The 22299-nt window shown below is 38.1% G+C and overlaps 1 protein-coding gene and 1 long non-coding RNA gene across 2 annotated transcripts in view; one reads left to right on the forward strand and one right to left on the reverse strand.

Annotated features, from left to right (window-relative positions):
- Positions 1–1389: 1389 nt before the first annotated feature.
- Positions 1390–12206, reverse strand: LOC126810573 (uncharacterized). Its single transcript, XR_007675256.2, has 3 exons — positions 12117–12206; positions 3869–3974; positions 1390–1774 (listed from the first exon to the last, which is right to left on the reverse strand). It is a non-coding gene; the product is annotated as an uncharacterized LOC126810573 (long non-coding RNA).
- Positions 12207–17749: 5543 nt separating this feature from the next.
- Positions 17750–22299, forward strand: part of LOC126809533 (TATA-binding protein-associated factor 172) — a 28530-nt gene continuing 23980 nt past the window's right edge. The window contains exons 1-5 of the mRNA XM_050534160.2: positions 17750–18330; positions 19252–19375; positions 20411–20525; positions 21042–21176; positions 21537–21706. Coding sequence (XP_050390117.1) covers positions 18320–18330; positions 19252–19375; positions 20411–20525; positions 21042–21176; positions 21537–21706 — 555 coding nt within the window. The 5' untranslated portion in view covers positions 17750–18319. The remainder of the gene's footprint in view (positions 18331–19251; positions 19376–20410; positions 20526–21041; positions 21177–21536; positions 21707–22299) is intronic.

Consider the following 22299-nt stretch of genomic DNA (forward strand, 5'->3'; position numbering starts at 1 on the left):
TCGCCTTCTCGTGACCCCAATGCTTCTCCCCCACCCCCTTCCAAATTTGAAAAAGATTCATTAAAAACTATATACTCTATCGTATTCAGAAGCTAATTGTTGACGGTCGGACCGACGGACGGACAATGTGACGAAATGTGGGACGAAAAATATAAACAACAAGCGGTTGCCATGCAAGATTCGCCAACATTTTCAAGAGATGGGCGGGGAACTGGAACGATCAACCTTCCAACCCCCCACGAACAACATGACTCATTCTCTCGTTGTCCCAATGCTTTGCATCGAATAAAAGAACATGGTTAAAACAGATTTACGGTTTACCGTTATAATTAAGTATGCCATACACATGCTAACAAAGGCTTACTTTTAAAATTAGTGACCTCATTGGTCAAGGCCATTGCATTGCATAGTGAACTAGACCAAATCGGGGACAATGAACAATGGCATAAACACTGGCACGGAAGGAACGAGATGCGCACCAAAATCGCACTCATCCAAGATTTTGTGATTCTTAACATATGTTAAGTTTCATCACAATCGGGTCCACAACCGTGTTAATACATGCTTTTACACAATTCGCGTAAAAGGGCCGGGGGGGGGGGGGCTCTATTTTGACCGGAAGTATTGCTCTTAATTTCACGAAATTCGAACACTTACGTAATTATGATGCAACGGTAATACATTTGAACGGTTTTTAAAATTAAATACAAAACTGTGACCTCTAGAGAGTCCACAAGCTTAACACACGATTTTTTCAGGAAGTATACATGCTTTTACATTATTCGCGTAAAAGGGCGGGGGGGGGGGCCTCTATTTTGACCGAAGTATTGCTCTTAATTTCACGAAATTCGAACACTTACGTAATTTTGATGCAACGGTAATACATTTGAACGGTTTTTAAAATTAATTACAAAACTGTGACCTCTAGAGAATCCACAAGCTTAACACATGATTTTTTCAGGAAGTATCGAAAGGATCCGAGATCTTTGGGATATAAACGTTTCATCAGAATCGGATAATAATAAGTGACCATCAACGCGATTTTTCGTACAATCAGGGGCAAAAATCCACGAAGTTACGGTACGATACGTGCCAAATATCGAAAGGAAGTGGAATGTTTGAGATATAAAGATGTGTTTAAGTTTCGTCAAATTCGGATAATAATAATGAATTTTGATCTGTAGAATGTCCACAAACAAATGTGAACGAACGTCATAATGAGTGCTAAATTCCACAAATTCCTATAGCATACCTCTTCTTGGCTTTTTGTTTCATCTGTTGTTATTTCCTCTTCACCTTTCTCGAGTCTTTTCATTTGTATTTTGATTTTCAACTCCTGTTTTATCAGGGGCAAACAGTTTCCATTACAGAGCGAGTCGCCGGCTGCTTTTATTAATTCTTCTTCCTCGGCCTTCGTTAGCCACACATCTTCATTGTCATTACCACTACTATTACCATTGTCATTGTCTCCAATGGACTGGTTTGGTATTGTCTGGCAATTTGACGAAGTGTGCCTAAACTTTGAATTACAGGGCATTTGGTTCAGATTTGTTTTTTCGCGTTCAATTTCTGGTGTGTCGAAGACGTCGGGGGTATTCGAATCATCCTCATAAATGATATAGATGTCGGTCTTAAAATCGTCATTATCGTTTATCGTCGCTACAAGATTTTCATCCTCGTCCTCCTCATACATCTGGTGGCCTAAATCACCATTGTTGTTTACACTATGGTACATGGCTAAACTAGAAGGCATTGCGTCGATCTCTATTGCCATCTGAAAGGCAAACGTGGTTTACACAGCACTAAACTGGACATCAATATTTTTGCGAATTTTGAAATTAAAATGAAATAAATCATATGACTATGGAAGCCTATAACTACCATTCATAATTTCTACTTTTCGCCTCTTCAAAACACGAAAGTCGAAAAGTCGAAAAGTAGAAGTTACGACAAAATGTGAGGCGACAACACGCTATACAAGCCAAAATCAACTCGAAAATAGGAAATTAAGAAATAACACACAGCCATAATCGCGCCCCTCGTTTTTTCCTAATTTCTACTTTTCGACTTGCATTTTGGCTTGTATACCGTCTTGTCGACTTTGGACTTAGTCATATTTTTGTATTTATTGATGTCAGTAAGAAGGCGCCAACACGCTATACAAGCCAAAATGCAACTCGAAAAGTAGAAATTAGGAAATTAACACACCACGCTATTAGCGACTTTTCGACCTTTCGTCTCGCAGTTGTTGTAGTCTCAGTTTTCCAGGTCGCATTTGAATACGTGCAATCAGGGCTCACACCGTATTTCTTTCTTTTACGTCAAAATGGATAAAAATTTCTATATAAAAAAAATGTTCATATTTTTTTTTCAGCCAACTAGGATATTTTATCTGCCAAAAATGTCTGATAAAAAAAAAAGTAGAAGTTAAGACAAAATGTGTGGCGAAAGCAAGCTATACAAGCCAAAATCGACTCCAAAATAGGAAATTAAGAAATATTACACCGCGATAATAGCGTCCCTCGTTTTTTCCTAATTTCTTATTTTCGACTATCATTTTGGCTTGTGTACCGTCTTGTCGACTTTGTCATATTTTTGTATTTATTGATGCCAGTAAGAAGGCGCCAACACGCATAATGCCATAATGCAACTCGAAAAGTAGAAATTAGGAAATAAACACACGCGCTATTAGCGACTTATCATTTTGGCTTGTCGTCGTACTGGCGACTTTTCGAGTTTCGCCTCGGAAGTGGTTGTAGTCTTTACCAGGTCGCATTTGAATACGTGCAATCAGGGCTCAACTGGCTTACATTTCCTCCGCCAAAATTGATAATAATTTTTATTTAAAAAAATTATTCATATTTTATCTCCGCCAACTGGAATATTTTATCTGCCAAAAATATCCGATAAAATCAAAAACTCCCCCCCCCCCCCCTCAAACTTACAACAATTTAATTTATCATGTAGGTCTATTATAAAACAATTATCCCGTACCGGTATACATACAATTATACCACTGATAAAATCCGTTTTACATGGGGGTAAGTGGCTTAACGCGTGCGCGTGAAATCACGCGATCTGTCATTGATTCAAGTGACGTGCCCCCCTCTCTCTCTCTCTCTCTCTCTCTCTCTCTCGCCAATTTGTTTTTTAAAAAAATCCCTCTCTTAATATAATTTGAAATTAAATAATAATAATATCCAATCGGGAAAACTTGCAATTTTAAATGCCGTATGAAGCCACAGTAAATGAAATTCAATCATAAATGCGCGTATTCAAAATGTAAACTTGCAAGTAGAGACTACATCAACTTCCGAGGCGAAAAGTCGAGGAACGATACCAAGCCAAAATCATAGGTCGCTAATATCGCCATCAATATTAGACTTTAACATACAGACTATTTTTTTTAACGCGAATTGCATGAATTCAGTTGTGACCTGGAATGTAGAGACTACAACGACTACCGAAGCGAAACTCGAAAAGTCGACAGTACGAAATGAAATGAAATAAAATGGGGTTTAACGTCCCACTGTTAATATTACTAAATCGAAAGCCAAAATGCAAGTCAAAAATAAGAAATTAGGAAAAAACGAGGGGCGCTATTTATCGCAGTGTATTATTTCTTAATTCCCTTTTTTCGAGTCGATTTTGGCTTGTATAGCGTGCTGTCCCCTCACATTTTGTCGTACCTTCTACTTTTCGACTTTTCGACTTTTCGACTTTCGTGTTTTGAAGGGGCGAAAAGTAGAAATTATGAATGGTAGTTATAGGCTTCCATATTAAGAGGCATCGTTTAAAATAAATTAGGTACAGATTACCCCATGGTAGTAAAAATTATTGTCATACGATTTGTATTTAAATACATTACCTTGAAAACGTTGGTAAATAACAGGGTGATTTGTGACAAGCGGAAATAACGGTTGAAATTATATGCCATGAACTAATTTGAATCGTTCCTGCAAATATTATCAAACCTGTAATAAGAAATATTTTATATTATGACATATATATTTAACAGTAAGATTAGATAATGTAAAATAATGTTTTATTGTAAGGGCAATGAAATGAAATGAAATGTGGTTTAACGTCCTACTGTTCTGCTCCTAACCTGGGCTAATGAAGACGGGCATACGCCATACAGTGTGCTATGAGGAAAATTTTGCCCAGACAGCGGCACTACGGCCTACTCTTATATCGAATTCCAACTGTCAAGGGATCTTTTACGTGCACGCCAATGTGTACACGGGACCCCGGTTTTTCGTCCCATCCGAACGACTAGACAGCTTGACCGTAGAACATTATTAAATGCTCTGCTAAAATGTCTTTTCGATTGATTATATGTAAAAAAAATCCTAATACCGGTAATGATAAAGTCAAAATACCCAAAATACCTTTAAGGCCAAAGTTAAATGTAAAACGTCAAAAGTAATTTGTCAAATGACAAATGTCTTACATTTACATGTCTTTACATTTCTCTCATTACTTTTCAAATTTGCGCTTTGTCCTTTACGCTTTCTACATAGCATCTTACGCACAGCACTAGCTTTGATATTATGCAAATGTAGATATCACGTGACTTATTAACATAAACGGAAACGACGCCGACATCAACCTGGCACACTATAAGCCAGCACACTATAATGGTATTCACCACACAATAAGAGGAAATCAAGCTGGCACACTATAAGAAATTCGCGGGACGACCGTGACTGCAACGAAATCATGTGATTGGTATGGCTAATCTGAGCCGTCGACAAATAAGATAAATTGAAAGAATATTCTGTTTGACAGCGACATATTTCTTTCAACAAAACAATGAGGAATTTTCTTTCTTTTCTCTAAAGTACGTAATTGTGAATGTGCCAGGAAATAACTAATAGATTGAAATAAAACATACTTTCCAGTGATATATAACACGATAACAGGAATTTCGTATTAAGGCCTGTATTTTGACTCTCTTAAGAGTAATAATTATACATTTTCTGGATTAAATATACATTATTCAAGAGCTAAATCTGCCAATTGCAGGTCTTTCTTTGGGCCTGAAATTTTATCTAAATTATTCATTAGACATTAATTAACTTATCCAGACCATAACCAACTCTCGATATCATCGCTAGCCTGCGATATTTTCTGGATTAGGATCCGATCTGCTGCTCTACACTCATTCATGATTAAATCAAGAGGTGGATAATCGGGACTATTTATTTTATCGTACCGGCGTTAGTAATAGTGATCGAGGCTAGGCCTAAAATTCGCGGTTTAGAGTGGATCAATTTGAATGCAATTTTCAGCAAATTCCCTTTATATTATCTTTTTTTAACTATTATAGTGATAACTGTCAGCTCTTTATCTAATCTCCCATTATGTATCTTTAAGCTCCGCACCTTTAGTTCATCTCCGCCCCTCCTTCAACTTCAACTTTAATCTTTTTAAGAAAACATGAATGTGCCAGAACATTATTTGCATATTTGAAAAGAGCAATGAACGTGCTTGTCAGTAACATGATATCTGGAATTTTGTATTAAGACCCGTATTTTTACATTAAATACCCCTACCCCCGTCCTTCATATAACAGAGTTTCTTACCACCCGACGTTGTTCAAGGTATGCAAATATGAATCTGCCAGAAAATTATTTACATATTTGAGTTGAGGTAACATAGGTAACAGGCCCGTAGCCAGACTGTGCCGGGTGTCCCCCCCCCCATAAAAACTTCACTGCCCCTTCGAAGCTAGCAAGCTGGCTAGGGTCCTGATAGGTAACATGATATTAGGGATTTCGTATTGAGAGCCGTGTTTCAACATTGAATCCTCCCACCACCAACACCACACACTCACTCACACACAGTCACTTAAAAGAGGTTAATGCCGTCCAAATGATCTTTTCGCAAGTTATGATTTTCACTGATATGTAACCTGATATCTGGAATTTCGTATTAAGGACCGTTATTGATATTGAATCCCCCCCCCCCCACCACACACACACCACCACCACATTTGTAATCATGGTGATAGTGTTTAGTACCATCCAAATTTGATCGTTTGTCAAGGTTAAGTAAATTTCTTAAATTGTGCTGGCTTATAGTGTGCCGGGTTGATCTCGGCGTCGTTCCTGTATATTTTAATAAGTCACGTGATATCCTACATTTGCATATCAAAGATAGCGCTATGCGTAAGGTGCTATGTAGAAAGCGTGAAGGGCAAATGAGATGCTACAGAGAGTAAATCTAAAATGTAATGAGCGAAATGTTAAAAACCCCCTGCATTTTCCAATAAATTATTTATCATTTGACACATTACATTGTTGACGTTTTACATTTAAATTTGGCCTTAGGGGTATTTTGACTTTATCATTACCGGTATTAGGACTTTGTACATTGTACTTTTTAAATATAGTCAGCGATACCCTTCCATAGAACACAACGTTTTTAACTAAGATAACTTTCAATTCAACGGATATGTGACAGTGAGAACGTGTGCTGTTTGACCATTATCTTGACGTATATTACGGTATATTGGAACTTATTATGCTGGGGGTGCGTAGCTCTAATACGCCGAAACACGGCCCTCTCGCAATATTTATTATTCAAGGAGCTTTAATCTATAAGAAGTAATAATTATTTGACGTCGAATTGGGTTTATTAAGAATGAACATCATACCACAAATAAAGATATTGAAATCACAATTAAAAAGTATATATTAATGTGACACTATCGTGTGTCACTGTGTAATCCTCTTAGGTTTATTTTAGCTTGAAGAAAGGTGTTCTGTTTAATATAGAAATTCGTTACCTACATGATGTGTGACGAAAACTAGGGTAATGAAGTAGCTTGCATTACTCTACTTTTATCCAGGGGCGGATTGGGGCCGGGAACCGGCCCGGGCTCCCGTGTCGGAGCGGCCCCTTTTACTGACCGCGGAGACCGGATGGGGGTTCCGGGGGCTCTCCCCCATGAAAATTTTGAAAAATGAACCCCAAATATGCGATTTGGTGGCATATCTGATCATAATCTCTGTCAAATAATATATCTCATAAATCGATTAATATAGGCCAAAAAACCGACCTGCAAGTAATTTACAACCATCAACCTGTGAAATTATCATATTGTCATATTATTAATTAACGTATTATCATTGTATCGTCAAGACCAGCTATCATCAAATTTTGCCGAGGCCTTAAAATTGAATTTTTTTGGGGAGTTACGAACCATCGGCAGACGTTTCTGGCGACAGTGTCGGGTGAATCCGATGAAATTTTCGGATGAAATTCGGAATCCCCATTGCAGGATTCCGAATTCCGGCTCACACGCAGCACACCCAGCCCAGAAAGTCTATTATACCAGCCCAATCCAGATTCCAGTGATGGCGTGGCGGCCCGTTAAAGCCACCGGCCACATACAACATGATCATCATCGCTCCATGGCCGGTCCAATACACCCCCCCCCCCCCCCAATTAATGTTCAGCAGAAAAAGGGTTTTTAGACGAATTGAAATTTTTTTTCATTTTTTGTCCGACCGGCCCAATCCGCCCCTGCTTCTTTCTTAGACTAACTCACCGACAGTTATGTCAGTATCCATTGCTGGAAGTAGGGTACTATAGTCCAGTTATCTCGTGCACAGATTAGTACAATTATCTAGAATAGTGTTGACGTAAAACGGTGCCTATACGAAACACTTACCCAAAATGGTAGTTGCCCCGCCCTAATAGATGACGCATTATAATATCTATATAGGAGAGATATGGTTTGATTTACCTTCAGATATCATAAAGCGGCCCGAGAGGGGAACATCGTAGCCTTCTCGGCTGAGAGGCTGGGATAGATACAAAATGTAGTATTTAAGCCGTTAGGTCTGAGTTGTAAAGTATGCTAAACCCAGATCGTGGATATTTTATTAACTCAAAAAGTACTATCATAACTTTGTAGTTTGCTTATTTGTTTAATTATATAAACTTAGAACAACATAAACGGTGTTCCAGAATAAGTTAATTGATGATTGAAATAATTGATCCCCCAGCGTGAAGTCGAAGAAACGCCTAGAAGAAAGTGTCACATCTGTGCCCATAGTGTCACAACTGTATCTAATCCGGACTTCCACGTTGTGTACTTTTTATTACTCAATGATAATTAACTCTGGAACACTGTGCTGCTATAGCTATGTTTATATGTCATTATATATCTTTATAACATCAATAATACAAAGGTTATATACAGAAACACTACACACACAGCTATGGCATTAAATATAAGCTAAATATAAGTTCCCTATCACTTAGCTTGTGTTCCGTGGCGAGAGTTAAGCTCTTCTATCCCGGCCTCTAAAGGTATGTCTCTCTAGGAACACAGCATGTTGTCTCAATCTCAACCTCTAAGCCGAGGAGGCTGTGGGTACGTTCTTCTAAGAACCCCACTGGACGTCTGAAGCAAATTTAATCGCGCTCTTTAATTTATAAAAAAACGTTTAGATACGTCAGCTATTAGGGTAGACCATTACCATATTTTATTTGAGTGACCAGTTTATGACGTCATTGAGCGATTTTAATAGGCAAAGTACCTAATTATCCCAAATCTGCCTGGTAATGACTCCCATACATTAAGCAGGCCATCTTTCATAGAACTAAAATAACCCTCATATACATATAGTATTGCATTAATGAATAATGGGAAAGTATCTTTAAGATAAGTGTTCAAAAAAGGTAAATAGATAAGACAATTCGTTCGGATTAGAACGCTCAAGGTTCGGAGTAAAGATTAAGTTATCTACCATAAAGCAGATAGTCAATTTAGATAAGTAATTACGTATACTATTCAAAAAAAGTAGGGGATATTTGATTTTTAAGTGTTATTAAAGTCACCTAATGAAACTGACGAAGAAACAAATGACAAAATGAAATGAAGTTCACATTCATCGATTTATTCCAAATGATCGTTAGACTAAGTAAGGCACAGACTGACCATTATAAGGGTAAAATGATACCCGGGGTCAAACAGCAAAGTTACCACAGCATCACAACCAAGTCAGTAACGGGTAAATCCTCCTCTGTTTGCCAAACAAGCATTGATCCGACGTGGCATACTCCTAATGAGACGTCTAAGGTCATTTTGGTCCAGATTGTCCCATTCCTGTTGCAACGCAGCAGCAAGTTCTTGGACATTGGCAGGACGTTGTTGACGTTGACGTAACCTCTGTCCAAGCATGTCCCAGACATGCTCGATGGGGGAGAGGTCGGGACTCAGTGCTGGCCAAGGTAATGTGGTGATGTTCTGTTGTTGGAGGTAACCTGTAACGATCCTGGCCCTGTGACATCTTGCGTTGTCATCCTGGAAGATGAAACGGCGGCCATGACGTCGTGCGAACGGCACAACATGGACTGCCAAGATGTTGTCCCGGTAGTACTGGCCTGTAACACGCCCTGCAACAACATGTAAAGCCGTTCTTCCAGCAACAGTGATGCCTCCCCACACCATAACAGAACCACCCCCAAATCGATCATGTCTGATGACGTTAACGTCTTGGAAGCGCTCGTTCCGACGACGCCACACCCTCCTACGTCTGTCCAAAAAATCAACAGTGAACCTTGACTCATCTGAAAACATCACATTGCTCCAGCGTCGATTATCCCAGTGTTGACGATCCCTACACCAACGACGTCTTGCCTGAATGTGATGATCTCTCAAACAAGGGATCACGCGAGGACGTCGGGCGCGAAGGTGACCCCTATGCAGTCGATTCCGAATCGTCTGGCCACTCACTCTCACACCAGTGTCTGTTTGAAGACGAGCGCTGATCTGATTTGCTGTGATGACACGATTTCTCAAGGCCAAGGTACGGATAAATCGATCCTGGGCTTGAGTTGTCGCCCTTGGTCGACCTGAGCGTGGTCTGTCCTGTACAGATTGTGTATCACGGTATCTGGACCATAGCCTGCTTATGACAGACTGAGAAACATTCATCGTCCGCGCCACAACCGCCTGTGTTGTGCCGATCTGTAGCATGCCAAGGGCACGTAACCTTTCATTTTGGGTAAGCCGACGCGTATCAAAATTTGTTTTCTGGTCACTAAAACAATTAAACTGATGTTTCCACCCTGGAATTCAATGCCACAATGACTGTAACATTCAAAGTCAGAGTCGTGCAAATCTTGGGTTGGACCCCCATGATGATCCCAAGCATCACCTGCATTCCATGCGGTAGCTATTGGTGCGTTTGGGCGTCACATGTAACTGGAAATGTTTCTTCTGTTAGGTTCTATAGTGACTTTTTTCGTAGTCATTTGCATATTTTAGAATTATGCCCCCAAAATCAAATAACCCCTACTTTTTTTGAATAGTATATATACCAAAATATGTACTATAACAATAGTAACTGAATATATCATTTGACTATCACATGCGTATCTAATATAGAGATAATTAATGGTGTGTTTTTTGGGTTTTTTTTAGATCACTCGCTCGTCGACATCGGCTGCCTCCCCCGTGTCGCCTCCGACAATGTTAAGCTATGCGCGTTGCGTCGCCCTTTATAATTTATATTTGGATTTTCCTTACGAAAAGTTTGCTATTTTACATTTGTTATACATGCTGATTAATGTATATGAAAACAACCATATACAGAATCTTTGCCTTATTATGATTATAGATAATCATTCGTTAAAAGTAAATATTGGTAAATATTGACTTTCATATTGTAGATATTTGTAAAGTATATTGAATTCTCCTTTGACATGCGTACACAAATATAATTCATATAGCAAAGGCGACGTGGGAGACGAGTGGAGACGCGTGATCGCGGACGTGTCAAGCTTTCAAGGGCGATGTCAGGCTTATAAAGCGACATCGTTCTTTACGCCATAAATTAACACTGTAAAAGGCAACGTTCGGGGTGGCTGAAATAGAGCACCATAGATAACTTGGTAAAACCTGTCGTAAGATTGCTCTTATCCGTTATATTATGATCCTGTATTATTATTATCTGTGGTAAAAAAAAAAGTCCTTGGTATATAATAATCAATATATTTATACCTATACTGTAACGTATTCTCCTGAATGTATATTTCCTGTATATACATATTTGTATAAAAGAGGAAGTTGTACACCTATTGGGATCGTTGCATAATGATCTGTGATCTCCACGATAAATCAAAAATCATTTTATGCCAAATTCATTAGATTATACACACTTATATAGACCGTCATTTAACAGTTAATTATAAAATCTTCATTGTGACACCTCGGTGAAACATGGTGGTTTTTACGCCAATTTTATTAAATTTTAGTCGAGGTGTGTGTGTGTGTGGAGGGGGGGGGGGCTGATTCAAGAAAAATATCGTAAATAAATCCATTTTCAATACGCCTAAGCGTGCCAGTAACACGGGGTGTCTAGCTGAATGTAGTATCCATCCACTATCTCTGGACTTAGACATTATATATATCAGCGCATGTTACTCCCCTTCAAAAGATTCTTATCGGATAATAAAAACAAACTCCTTAACACGTCATTTATAACGAATTATGGATTTCTTGTAAAACTGTCTGTTCAAGAAAATCGTTTTGTCATAGCATAGGGATTTTAATCACCTATTTTGAACTTGAACAAAATGACCTAAAAATAGTGATATAAAATCTGCCAACCAAAAAGAAATTTGTCGATCTTTTCAGTTACTGATCAACAAGAAATTAAAAATCAACCCATAAACTTTGAAAGTATAGCAAATTAAGCCATATTTTTATGCGATACCGTTCTAAGGCTCATAAAGTTGCACTGACTTCGATTACGCTTAGCACACACCATCTCGAGATAGAAAAAAAATATTCCGCCAAGTAAATGTTTATGCAAACAATGTAATAATGATCAAAATATTTGAAAATCTTGTACTCTATCCAAAATGTGGAGGGCCCGGGACATTCCACATTGCCCTGCCTAGGTCCGGTACTGGCTGAGCCTCTAGTCAGCTGAGTATAACATGGCATGCAAATATATTAAATTTGTAACCGCAAAAGGCAACACACACAGGGCTTTGTCACAGCTAAAAATAACAGTCCAGGTACTGAATGATGTAACGGTGTATTAAGCCTAACAGTAATTCGGAAAGTTTTGTATTTTATCCAATCTTACCATTTGTTCTCACCCCACACACCTCTCAATTGATGAAAACAGGGAAAATGAATAATACTGAGGCGTATGAATGTTTCTAAATTAGACATGTTGGAAATCCCAAAGCCAAATTTACAAATTTAGTTTTAAAAGAAACATTTTTATTTGCATTTTATAAATTTTATTAGATGTATTTAATTCAGACTGATATCGTGATGCACTATTGCTGCATGAGTGAAATTAATTTTATTTAATAGTTTAACGTAACCTAAATATTAAACAGCTTGTTGCAGAGCTAAGTTACTCATCATGCAATATCGCATAAATAGTTTCTGGAAATCCCGATATGTAAATTCGTCATATAAGTCTACATCACCCAGTCTGTTGGTAATGTACGTATATTTAGTCCCGATAATCCAGTTCTCTGGCACAGTATGAAATGAAATTGGTATAATATTCTACTGTTCTGCTCCAACTTGGCTAATGAAGACAGGCATTCCCACACAGTGTACGGTCTACTTTTATATAGAATTCCAACTGTCAATGGATCTTTTACGTTCACGCCAATGTCTACATGGAACCTCGGTTTTTCGGCCAACGCAGGGATCGAAAACGGAACCTCCTGGTTACAAATGTGTAACGCTAAAGTAACGCGAAAGACATCAGTAGTGGTCTCGTGGAACCATTTCTAGGAACCTCCAGATTAGCGAGCCAACGTCTCACACACTGAGCCACCATGGCTCCTATGTCTAGCGTATTCACAGTAAGACACATGTATATACATGTATTTGGCGAGACGAGCATTGTTTGCTATTGCAGGTCTTTTAATGGCGGCCAACAGTATCAGTTATTTAGCAGGCTAAATAATATATGCTGGTTGTGTCAACTTATAGGCCCTATAATGGCGGTTTACCCATAGGCCCTAGGGGGCCCTTAAATAGTTAGAATACAGAATTGTTTATAAATTATATAAACGTTTGACGAACCAAAAATAAACTAAAATATATATTTAACTAATTTTAATTAATTTATAAATGTTATATGTATTTTATTTTGATTTGAATAGTTTGTATTTGCGCTTTTAAAATCAGTCCTGCGTTTCACTATAACGCAGGGTTCCTATTGCGCCAGGGGCACCGAATCAAATGTTGTAAATTATATATTTAAATGTTAAATGTCATGCCACATAATTATTGTCAAAGCCAAAGGGTCAGTAACGAAAATTTCACCTCATCAGGAAGCAAGGGTTTGAACACATCAAAGGGAGGTAAAGGGAGGCGATTCGTTCCGAGAGGCCCCGACAAATTTTAAAATTTAATCGCCGTAGATGAGATTAAGAACACGTTCTTGTTGGTTTAAATACAAACCAAAGACGATGATTTCGTTGTCCCAAATTCTTTGATAAACAAATGAAATTAGGTTTAACGCCCTCCTTCCGCAGCACCTGGACCAATAAGGACGGACATACGCCATGCTGTGTGCTATGGTGTTCATGTTTCATTATATGGAAATGAAATGAAATGGGGTTTAACGTCCTACTGTTCTGCTCCTATGCTGGGCTAATGAAGGCGGGCATACGCCATACAGTGTGCTATGAGGGAAATTTTGCCCGGGCAGCGGTACCATCGCCTACTCTTATATCGAATTCCTACTGCCAATGGATCTTTTACGTGCATTGTAATGTATACACGGGACCTCGGTTTTTCGTCTCATCCGAAGGACTAGACAGCTGTCCTTGCCAGGCCCTCCGTCCTGTATCACTGACAAGGGGGGACCACGCCGGAAAATCTGGATGAACTTTCTCGGCCAATGCAAGGATCGAACACCCGACCTCCAGGCCAGCGAGCCAGAGCGTCTTACCCACTTAGCCAACGTGATCCCCCCTATACATATGGAGGGCTATAATTGGAGAGTGGTGTTGCAATGATTAATAACCCATTCTTTCGAAACAAAAATGTAAAATATCACACCACTAATTATGAGGCAATGAACATGAAAAATATTTCACAAAATAAGTTTCTTTAAACATACATTATGCAAGAGCAAAATCTGATTATTGCAATTCTTAATTTAGGCTTCAGATGTTATAGAAATTATAAATTAGATCTTTATTTAAACAACAAGCCCAAAATCAACTCTGTAGACCCACGGGTGGCTCGGCTACAGCTCGGATTTAAATTGGATTTCACTTATTAATTAATTAATTCAAATATGGCGCATCCTGATGAGAATACGTCAGTTAGTTCGAAGCTAAATGGTAGAGTGTACTTAGTGAGGCAGCTGTACAGCGTTTCCGCATGCCATTGAAAACTTTACTTGATAATCGAGATATGCGGAGTAGATACACCATAAATACAGATATTGCAATAGTAATAAAAAACAAACGTATACTATCAACTAAATTGTTTCCGGGGCCTGGTAAATCCTTTTAGCACAGTATTGGAGAATGTTGATATCAACAGGTTCCCATCATAACAAAGGCTAGCGATTATCCATGCCAATGCGGGGTGTTGAACAAAGATAAGAAAACAACAAATGGGAACTTTTCCTGCGCATAACGGCGCTGATGAATAATGGGGTTACGCATCTGCCTTACTATTCAGCAACGTTGGCTCTCGCAATTTGGGGGCCCTTTTCCCCGATTCTGGGACCCTTTCCTTAGACCCCGGGGCCTTTGCACTGTAGTCAAAGGGGCCCTTTTCTCCGATTCAGGAGCCCTGTTCTTGGACTTGGGCGGGGGGGGGGGACTATATAGGACAATGGGGACCTGTAATAGAGGGTCCTTATCAAGTTTCTCCCCGGATTCAGCGGTTTCTTTCAGGGTTTTTTTTTGAAGATTTTCAAAAATATTTCCGGTCTGAGTCTGGCGCCACTCTGGTGGTTCCCAACCTTTTGGTGGTTGCGACCCCATTCCAGAAACCAGCGTCTGATCGCTAACCCCCGAAGGTCACCTTTTGCTGTGAAACCTCATCATTGTTTACATTTATTATTGTTTTACTTTTCTGACAACCTATTATTTACATGTTTACTCCTTTATAAGAACTGAGGAAAGACGATTGGCAATGTGGCAAGAGGCGTATAGATCAGAGATTTATATGCTTTTCATGAAAACATAGCATTTTTTCCAAAGTTTCAGTGTAGTCCGCCACAACCCCACGAAAAGTGCTTGGCGACCCAAAGGCTGGGAATCAAAGTTCTAGAGAATATTATGGCATGTCAAGAATTCCCAGGCCTACAGGTCACTCACTCTGTTTGGCTTTTGGTGGATTGGGACGCCCAATGTCACTATAAAAGGATAACAATTTACCTCTGCACAGAGAACACGAATAAAAATTAATGGAAAATATAGCCTACCTGGAACAATTACATGAAAATATATTCAAGCCATCTAATAACATTATTTAAAGCTTTACAACCTTATGACCCACCTAAAGAAAGGGTTTGAATCACAATTCACCTCATAATGAATATCAATCTGATTAAAATACAGATCTATATTTTGTTTCGTTTTTTTCATACTTTCGATGGCCTTCACTACATGAATATCTGACCGGTTGTACTGAATGGTCGCATCAAGGTCATATGAGCGGCTTTTGAACCTATGACGTCAGACATTTGATTAATCAATCAGCGTTGATGTTTCTAGTGGTTTACCCACAGTCCCGTGCATCGCACGCTAAGAGCTCGCCGTAACAAACCGTTTCATTGGCTGATCCCTCACATCAACCAAAACGCCGATAATATAACAACTCTTCCAGATACTATAGTGTAGTAATGACAAGTAAAACGGAATTTTGAACTATAAAAAACGAAACGAAATAGGATCTGTGTTTTAATCAGATGGAATGAATATGGCTGTCTTTTTGTTAACTAACGTTTTTCTTAAAGATACATTATGGGAGATTCGATAATAAGTTAAAAATTAGATAACGTAAAGGCAATTTGCTGAAAATTTCATTCAAATTGATCCACTATGAACCGAGAAATTTCCGCCTAGCCTCGATCATCATTACTAAAGTCAGTACGATAAACAACACAGTCTCGATTATCCATTTAATCGTTAAATCGTGAAGGAAAGTTATGCAGTAAATCGGCCCATAATCCACTAAAGATCACAGGCTAGCGATGCCATCTAGAGTTGATTATGGTCTGGATAGGTTAATTGATGTCTAATTAATAACTTAGATAACATTTCAGGCCGAAAGAAAGACCTGCAATAGACAGATTTAGCTCTTGCATAATGTATGTTTAACTAAAAGCATTAAATGTGATTAATTTACATAGGGAGTCATACGTATATATGTGAATTCTCCATTTGAGGATGTCCCACAACATCTCATGCGTGCTGGGTTCTAAAAGTAACATGGCTGAAGTTTGTGCCATATGTTAGTGAACCATTATTCTAAACTCGAACATATTAAATCTGACTAATTTACATAGGACATTCTTACAATCAGTCCATGTCTATAAACTGGCGCTTTGTGCGAGGGGAACCTCGGTGTCTCGGTGACTGAGACGCTGGCTCACTATACAGGAGGTCCGTAAAATATCCCTTGACAGTTGGAATTCGAAATAAAAGTAGGCCATAGCGCAGCTGTCTGGTCAAAATTTCCCTAATGCCTAACATCATCCCCAATCCTGACAAGTTACTAAACACAAAATTATAAGGACAAAAGTGTAGGCCTAACATACACGGCACCTCAGTATTTTCGTCCTATCCGAACGACTAAATGCTGTTCCTTGCTAAGACCTCGTCCATGCACCATTGACAAGGGGAAACCACGCTTGAAAAACCCAAGGGAATTTTTCGACCTACACTGGGATCGAACCCGTGACCTATAGGTTAGCGAGAAAGCCCATGGCTTTGAAACAACTGCGGCTCGTTATATGATAATGTTTCGGGTGTTCAAGGATTATATTTGGTTAGCTTATTTCAAGAATAAATTAGGGGTCTAGTATTTATGTTTTTTTTTGTTTGGGGGGGGGGGGGGGGTGGCCGAATAGTTAGCACGTGCGTGCTGTATATTACGGCCTGTCATTGAGTCAACTGGCGTGGTTTCGAATCCCCGGTTGTACGTGACAAGGAGTATGGTCGCCTGTCCAACCTCGTGGGTTTTCTCCGGGTCCTCCGGTTTCCTCCCACTGCTAAAGACCCCTACGCGCAAGCGAATTATTGAAATAAAATTAAACCACATGTTAGTCCCGAAATGACCTAGTTTGTGTCGAGTGGACGTTAAACCCCATTTCTCTCTCTCTATGTTTTTGTTATGATCAGTAATTTTGGACTGAATTGCACTGTTTATTGTCCATTTGTCCTATAAGGAAATGTAAATGGTGTATTTGTTGATGTCCCCAATGGGGTTCCATAGCACTATTTCCGCTTGGCTATTTTTACATGATAGTCGTAAATTGGGCATTTAAATATTTTGCCACCGTGTTTAGCACCTGTACTTCTCATTAACTTTAAAAAACGTGATAACTTATATTGGGTGGAGATTAAAAGTTTTTTTTTTCTATTTCACTGTGGCTAGATCATATATTACGACAATCGCTGATCCATTTTAGATATAGATGATTGGATAATGGCTTGATGCAGCCCTGCTGGTGGACCAATCAACGTCGAAAAGCGGTGCTATTTCTCGTTCGAGGTTCAAAATGGCTGTCAGTATAAATATGAATCGCGATGTGCCCGGATCAGGAGGAAAAGTTTATTCACAACTTTCTATATATTATTTACTGCAATTTGTTAAAGTCCCGCCTATATTTTGCAACTTTTCTAAGTACTGTATCAGATAATATAAGGTCAAATACGGTGCTATTCTGGATAATTAATTGAATTAGATGTGGTAAATTCTGTGTGTGGACATCACATCTATTCTGAAGAAAGACTGAATGGGCAGGATTCAGAGAGGACGGACGTAGCTTCGGAACGAAACACAATTTGATATATTTCACTTAAAGCTTGTGTCATCGGCCAACAAAAGCCACATAATATATCTATTTGAGACCAAAGAGTAATATTATTGTCTTGACATTGTTCTGGTGAACTTATTATTGCCAGGTTGCAGGCCGACAAACTAAATTTAGGTTTTATTTTATTAGGCTTGTCTAAAAATAGAAATAGGACACAAATTGTTACAACAAAGATTTTCAAAGCTCAAACAAGAGAAGGGTTCCGAAACCGGGCAGAATAAGGAATAGACTGGGTTGTATAGATCTGGCCTATGACAACCAGGTAGGCCTAATAAACTTAAAAATGTACACCCATCTCTCTCTCACCCATGGCCATCCCTTTTCTTACCATACTACTAGGCCTTAAAAAGGTCGATAAATCTCTAGAAAAGTTTCTGTCCCCCTGGGGGGTTGGATGGCCGATTGGTTAGCGACTGTATCATAAGATCTGTCTTTGAGTCATCTGGCGTGGCAAGGAGTAGGGTCGACTGTCCAACCTCGTGTGTTTTCTCCGGGTCCTCCGCTTTCCTCCCGCTGCTAAAGACTCCTATGGGCAAGCGAATTATTGAAATAAAATTGAACCATGTGTTAGTCCTGAAATGACCTAGTGTGTGTCGAGTGGATGTTAAACACCATTTCTCTCTCGCTTCTGTCCCTACTTATTTCCAGATTTTACACCTGTGTGACCGTGTTGAATGCATGCAGTTTGTCCTGTTAGAGAACAACCTCATGGTTTATTTTGATACATTGTTAACACCACATCAATCAACAGCTACATGTAGCATTGATTAGGGTTATCCACACAGACTTACCTGTTCATTCAGGAAATAAATGATATCACCTCATGAGCTACACTTAAATGGCACTGATCAGATTTACAAACTCTTAATCAAAACACAGCATCTAATTATTTTAATTGCGTCACATCTTACCCTTTCTATTGTTAGTAGAGATAAGCTCATATTAGAATATAAAAAAGATCAATGTTATTATTCTCATTTAGAGTTTACCAATCACTTTTATGTAAACAGAACAATTTTCGTTGCCTGAAGCGGAATAAAAAAATATGATCCTAAAATAGATTTCTAAATCTCATGTCATGCAGCATAGACCAACGATATATCCAAGTTCAAAGGAAATGAAGGTCTTAAAACAAAAGATTGAACTGGTCTAAATATTTTAATGAGCTAACTTTATTTTTCAGACTTGACCGACTGTTCCTGCTTTTGGATACTGGATCTACTCCATTGATCCGGAAATCAGCAGCTGAACAGCTTGGAGAAGTTCAAAAACTTCATCCTTATGAACTCAATAATTTATTATCAAAGGTACACAAAATGTGATTTTGTTTGTATTTGTACAGATCTTCTATTTTTAAGTATTAAACAAGCATTATGCAAGAGCTAAATCTGCCTATTGCAGGTCTTTCGTTAGGCCTGAAATGTTTTTCTAAAGTATTAATTAGACATTAATTAACTGATCCAGGCCTTAATCAACTCTCGATGGCATCAGATTTCTCCGATATTAAATAGATTAGAATGGTGCAGCGATACTTTGATTTAATCAAATATGGAGGACCGAGACTTAGCTTCGATCAACCAGTGCGGTGGTTGAAATTATTGCACACGTCTGTCAAACCTTCAAAGGCTAATATCTTCGCTTGCAATGGAGTAATTTGAATGAAATTTTCAAATTATTCATTTTACATCATCTACTTTCAAACTATTAATAGAATGGCTAGTTCTTTATCTAAATCTTACAGGGCCAATCCCGATAAATTATTTGGAGAATAAAACTGCTTAATTTTGTGTTAAAATCCCTTAAAATCGTCTACCTAAGGGCCAAGCAACTAACTCAGTATTTGTGCTACGTTTTCAAACAACTTAAACCCGTCAGTCTTCATCTGGAAATGGAGACCGGTGTCTTAAGATGTTTTATGCGGTATCTGGATAAAATAAGATTTTTTTTATAAAAATAATGTGTTGGTGAAATTTACCTTTCGTTATCAAGTACAGCACGTGGGTCGTGCACTGTATAGACCTCTCAAGGAACGGTAATTGATCATCAAGTCACCCAACTAAAAAATTGACCCGAAATCTTAAAAGGGTTACGTGCTCGGATAAGCAGTTTTGACGTTCACGTCCAAACGACTCAATATTTTGAGCTGAAATTTTGAGACAAGGTAAATACACCACTCCTCTATATTTTGGCGCTTAAATTTCATACGTACTCGGACATTTATTTTTGAGTCTCTGTTCAAATCAGGATAGTCCCTTTAATGGAAAGACGTTTTTTTATTAATATTAAGCAGCTTAATTTAACTCTAGAATACTGGTAGCTAAATGTAGAACTCCTTTTTACAGGTGCATGTATACCTTCGTAGTTCTAATTGGGATACAAGAATTGCTGCTGGACAGGCAGTGGAAGCCATTGCTAAGAATGTTCCACAATGGGAACCAAGAGGTGCTCCAAAATCAGGTAAATGTTTCCTTGCTTTTTCATTGGATTCCCTGAATAATTTACTGAACTATTCTTCATTACAACAAACATCCGATGCATTAACTGTATTAGTTAACTTTGGTCATATTGTTGTGAAAAATATTTTTCATAGATTTACTTGTACTAAAATCAAGTCTAAAACTCTTGAAACAAATATATAACAACAATGACTATAATCTACTTTTAGTCATTTTTATACGCCTACATTTTCAAGTTTTCCTTTCAAATAAGCTTCTGTCCAGACATTGTGGCTGTGTCCTGTGAGGGTATTTCCACGCTTTGCATGGCTATCTTTATATTGATTTTAATCAGAATAAAAGGTGACTGTTTTTCTATTCACCTAGATTTCCTGATGTTGTTAGCTATCCAGAAGAAGTAGCTCAACAAAAATTATGTTTGAACTGATGAATACAGCATCACAATATAATAATACCTGTTCATATAGAAGTCCTTTTTCAGCATTTTATTATATGATCAATTTCTATCATTTTTCAGAAGCAGGAACTGCAGCAGCACAATGTGCTGGAAAAATCCTGTTTACCCAGTTTGATGTTAATAAAGTTTTAGCTTTTGGTGCCAGTTTACTGGGCTCAGAGGGTGGACAATATGATGTGGTACAGTCTGCCATAGGTAAGTATAGTGTAAAAAGTAATTGGTAGTGATATGTGTAAATGTTTGTTTTGAATAATAATTGATAAAAGATGCATTGTAGATATTCCTTACAAACAACAAGTGCTAACACAGCTTTGCTATTGTCTTGATTTCACCTCTCATTTAATTGATTTTCTGAATTTGACTATCCTTAGGATATATAATGTACAGTATTTTATGGTGAACTACATGTAGTAGTGCGCGGAAATATCGATGCCTGGTAGTGCCAGGAACTTAGCTAAACCACTGTTTGAACAAAATTGTTTATTTAGAATAACATGTCAGCATTATCACATATTGACACTAGAGAACAAAACCACTTCTTTTTTTTTTTGGTAGCTCTAGATGATAAAGAACGTTTATCTCAACAAAGGCAGTTATTAAATAAACGTTTAGGATTAGATTTAGCTGGTAATTTAGGTATAGAATCAGATAACTTATTTAATGATGAAGATCTTCATATTGAGAACTTCAATGGTCAAGTTTCTGGTCAACCTGCTTTCAACAAGGTAAGTAAAAATTCTAGTGATGGTCCGATATGGCACCTATTGGTTTTATCGATATCAGATATTGACAGCGAACTTTATTGACTGATACAGATACAAATACTGATAATGGTGGATATAAAACTGTTACACATTAAAATGCCTCAAATGGCATGATAATCTATGCAAATATATGTCATTGTTATTCTGGAAACGCATGGTACTATTTTTTTACCTTGGAAATCAAACACATCATAATCTTTTTAAAGTAATAATTGAGTCACGCCTCCTACCCAATCAAAAATACACACCATCTATTATGAACTAAATTATTTGCTGTATCATTAATTAATCAAGTCAAGATTATCATATTGTCCAAAATAGATGTCATACTTCATCCTAATCACGAGTAAACCATGTGATATTTTCTCGCCTTTTCAAAAAGTTGTACTCATTATGACAGTGTGCAGACAATACCAGCAGTTAACTAGATAAAATGAAGGAAAAAAAATGCAACGTGCGAAGTAGTAAGATTTGGAACTATTTCACGATAAGCGACAGTGATCAAAGTGAGGCCAAATTAAAGACTTGCGATGCTTCATACAGGCCCGGTATGC

This window comes from Patella vulgata, chromosome 2 (genome assembly GCF_932274485.2).
Source record: "Patella vulgata chromosome 2, xgPatVulg1.2, whole genome shotgun sequence".
NCBI lineage: Eukaryota > Metazoa > Mollusca > Gastropoda > Patellidae > Patella > Patella vulgata.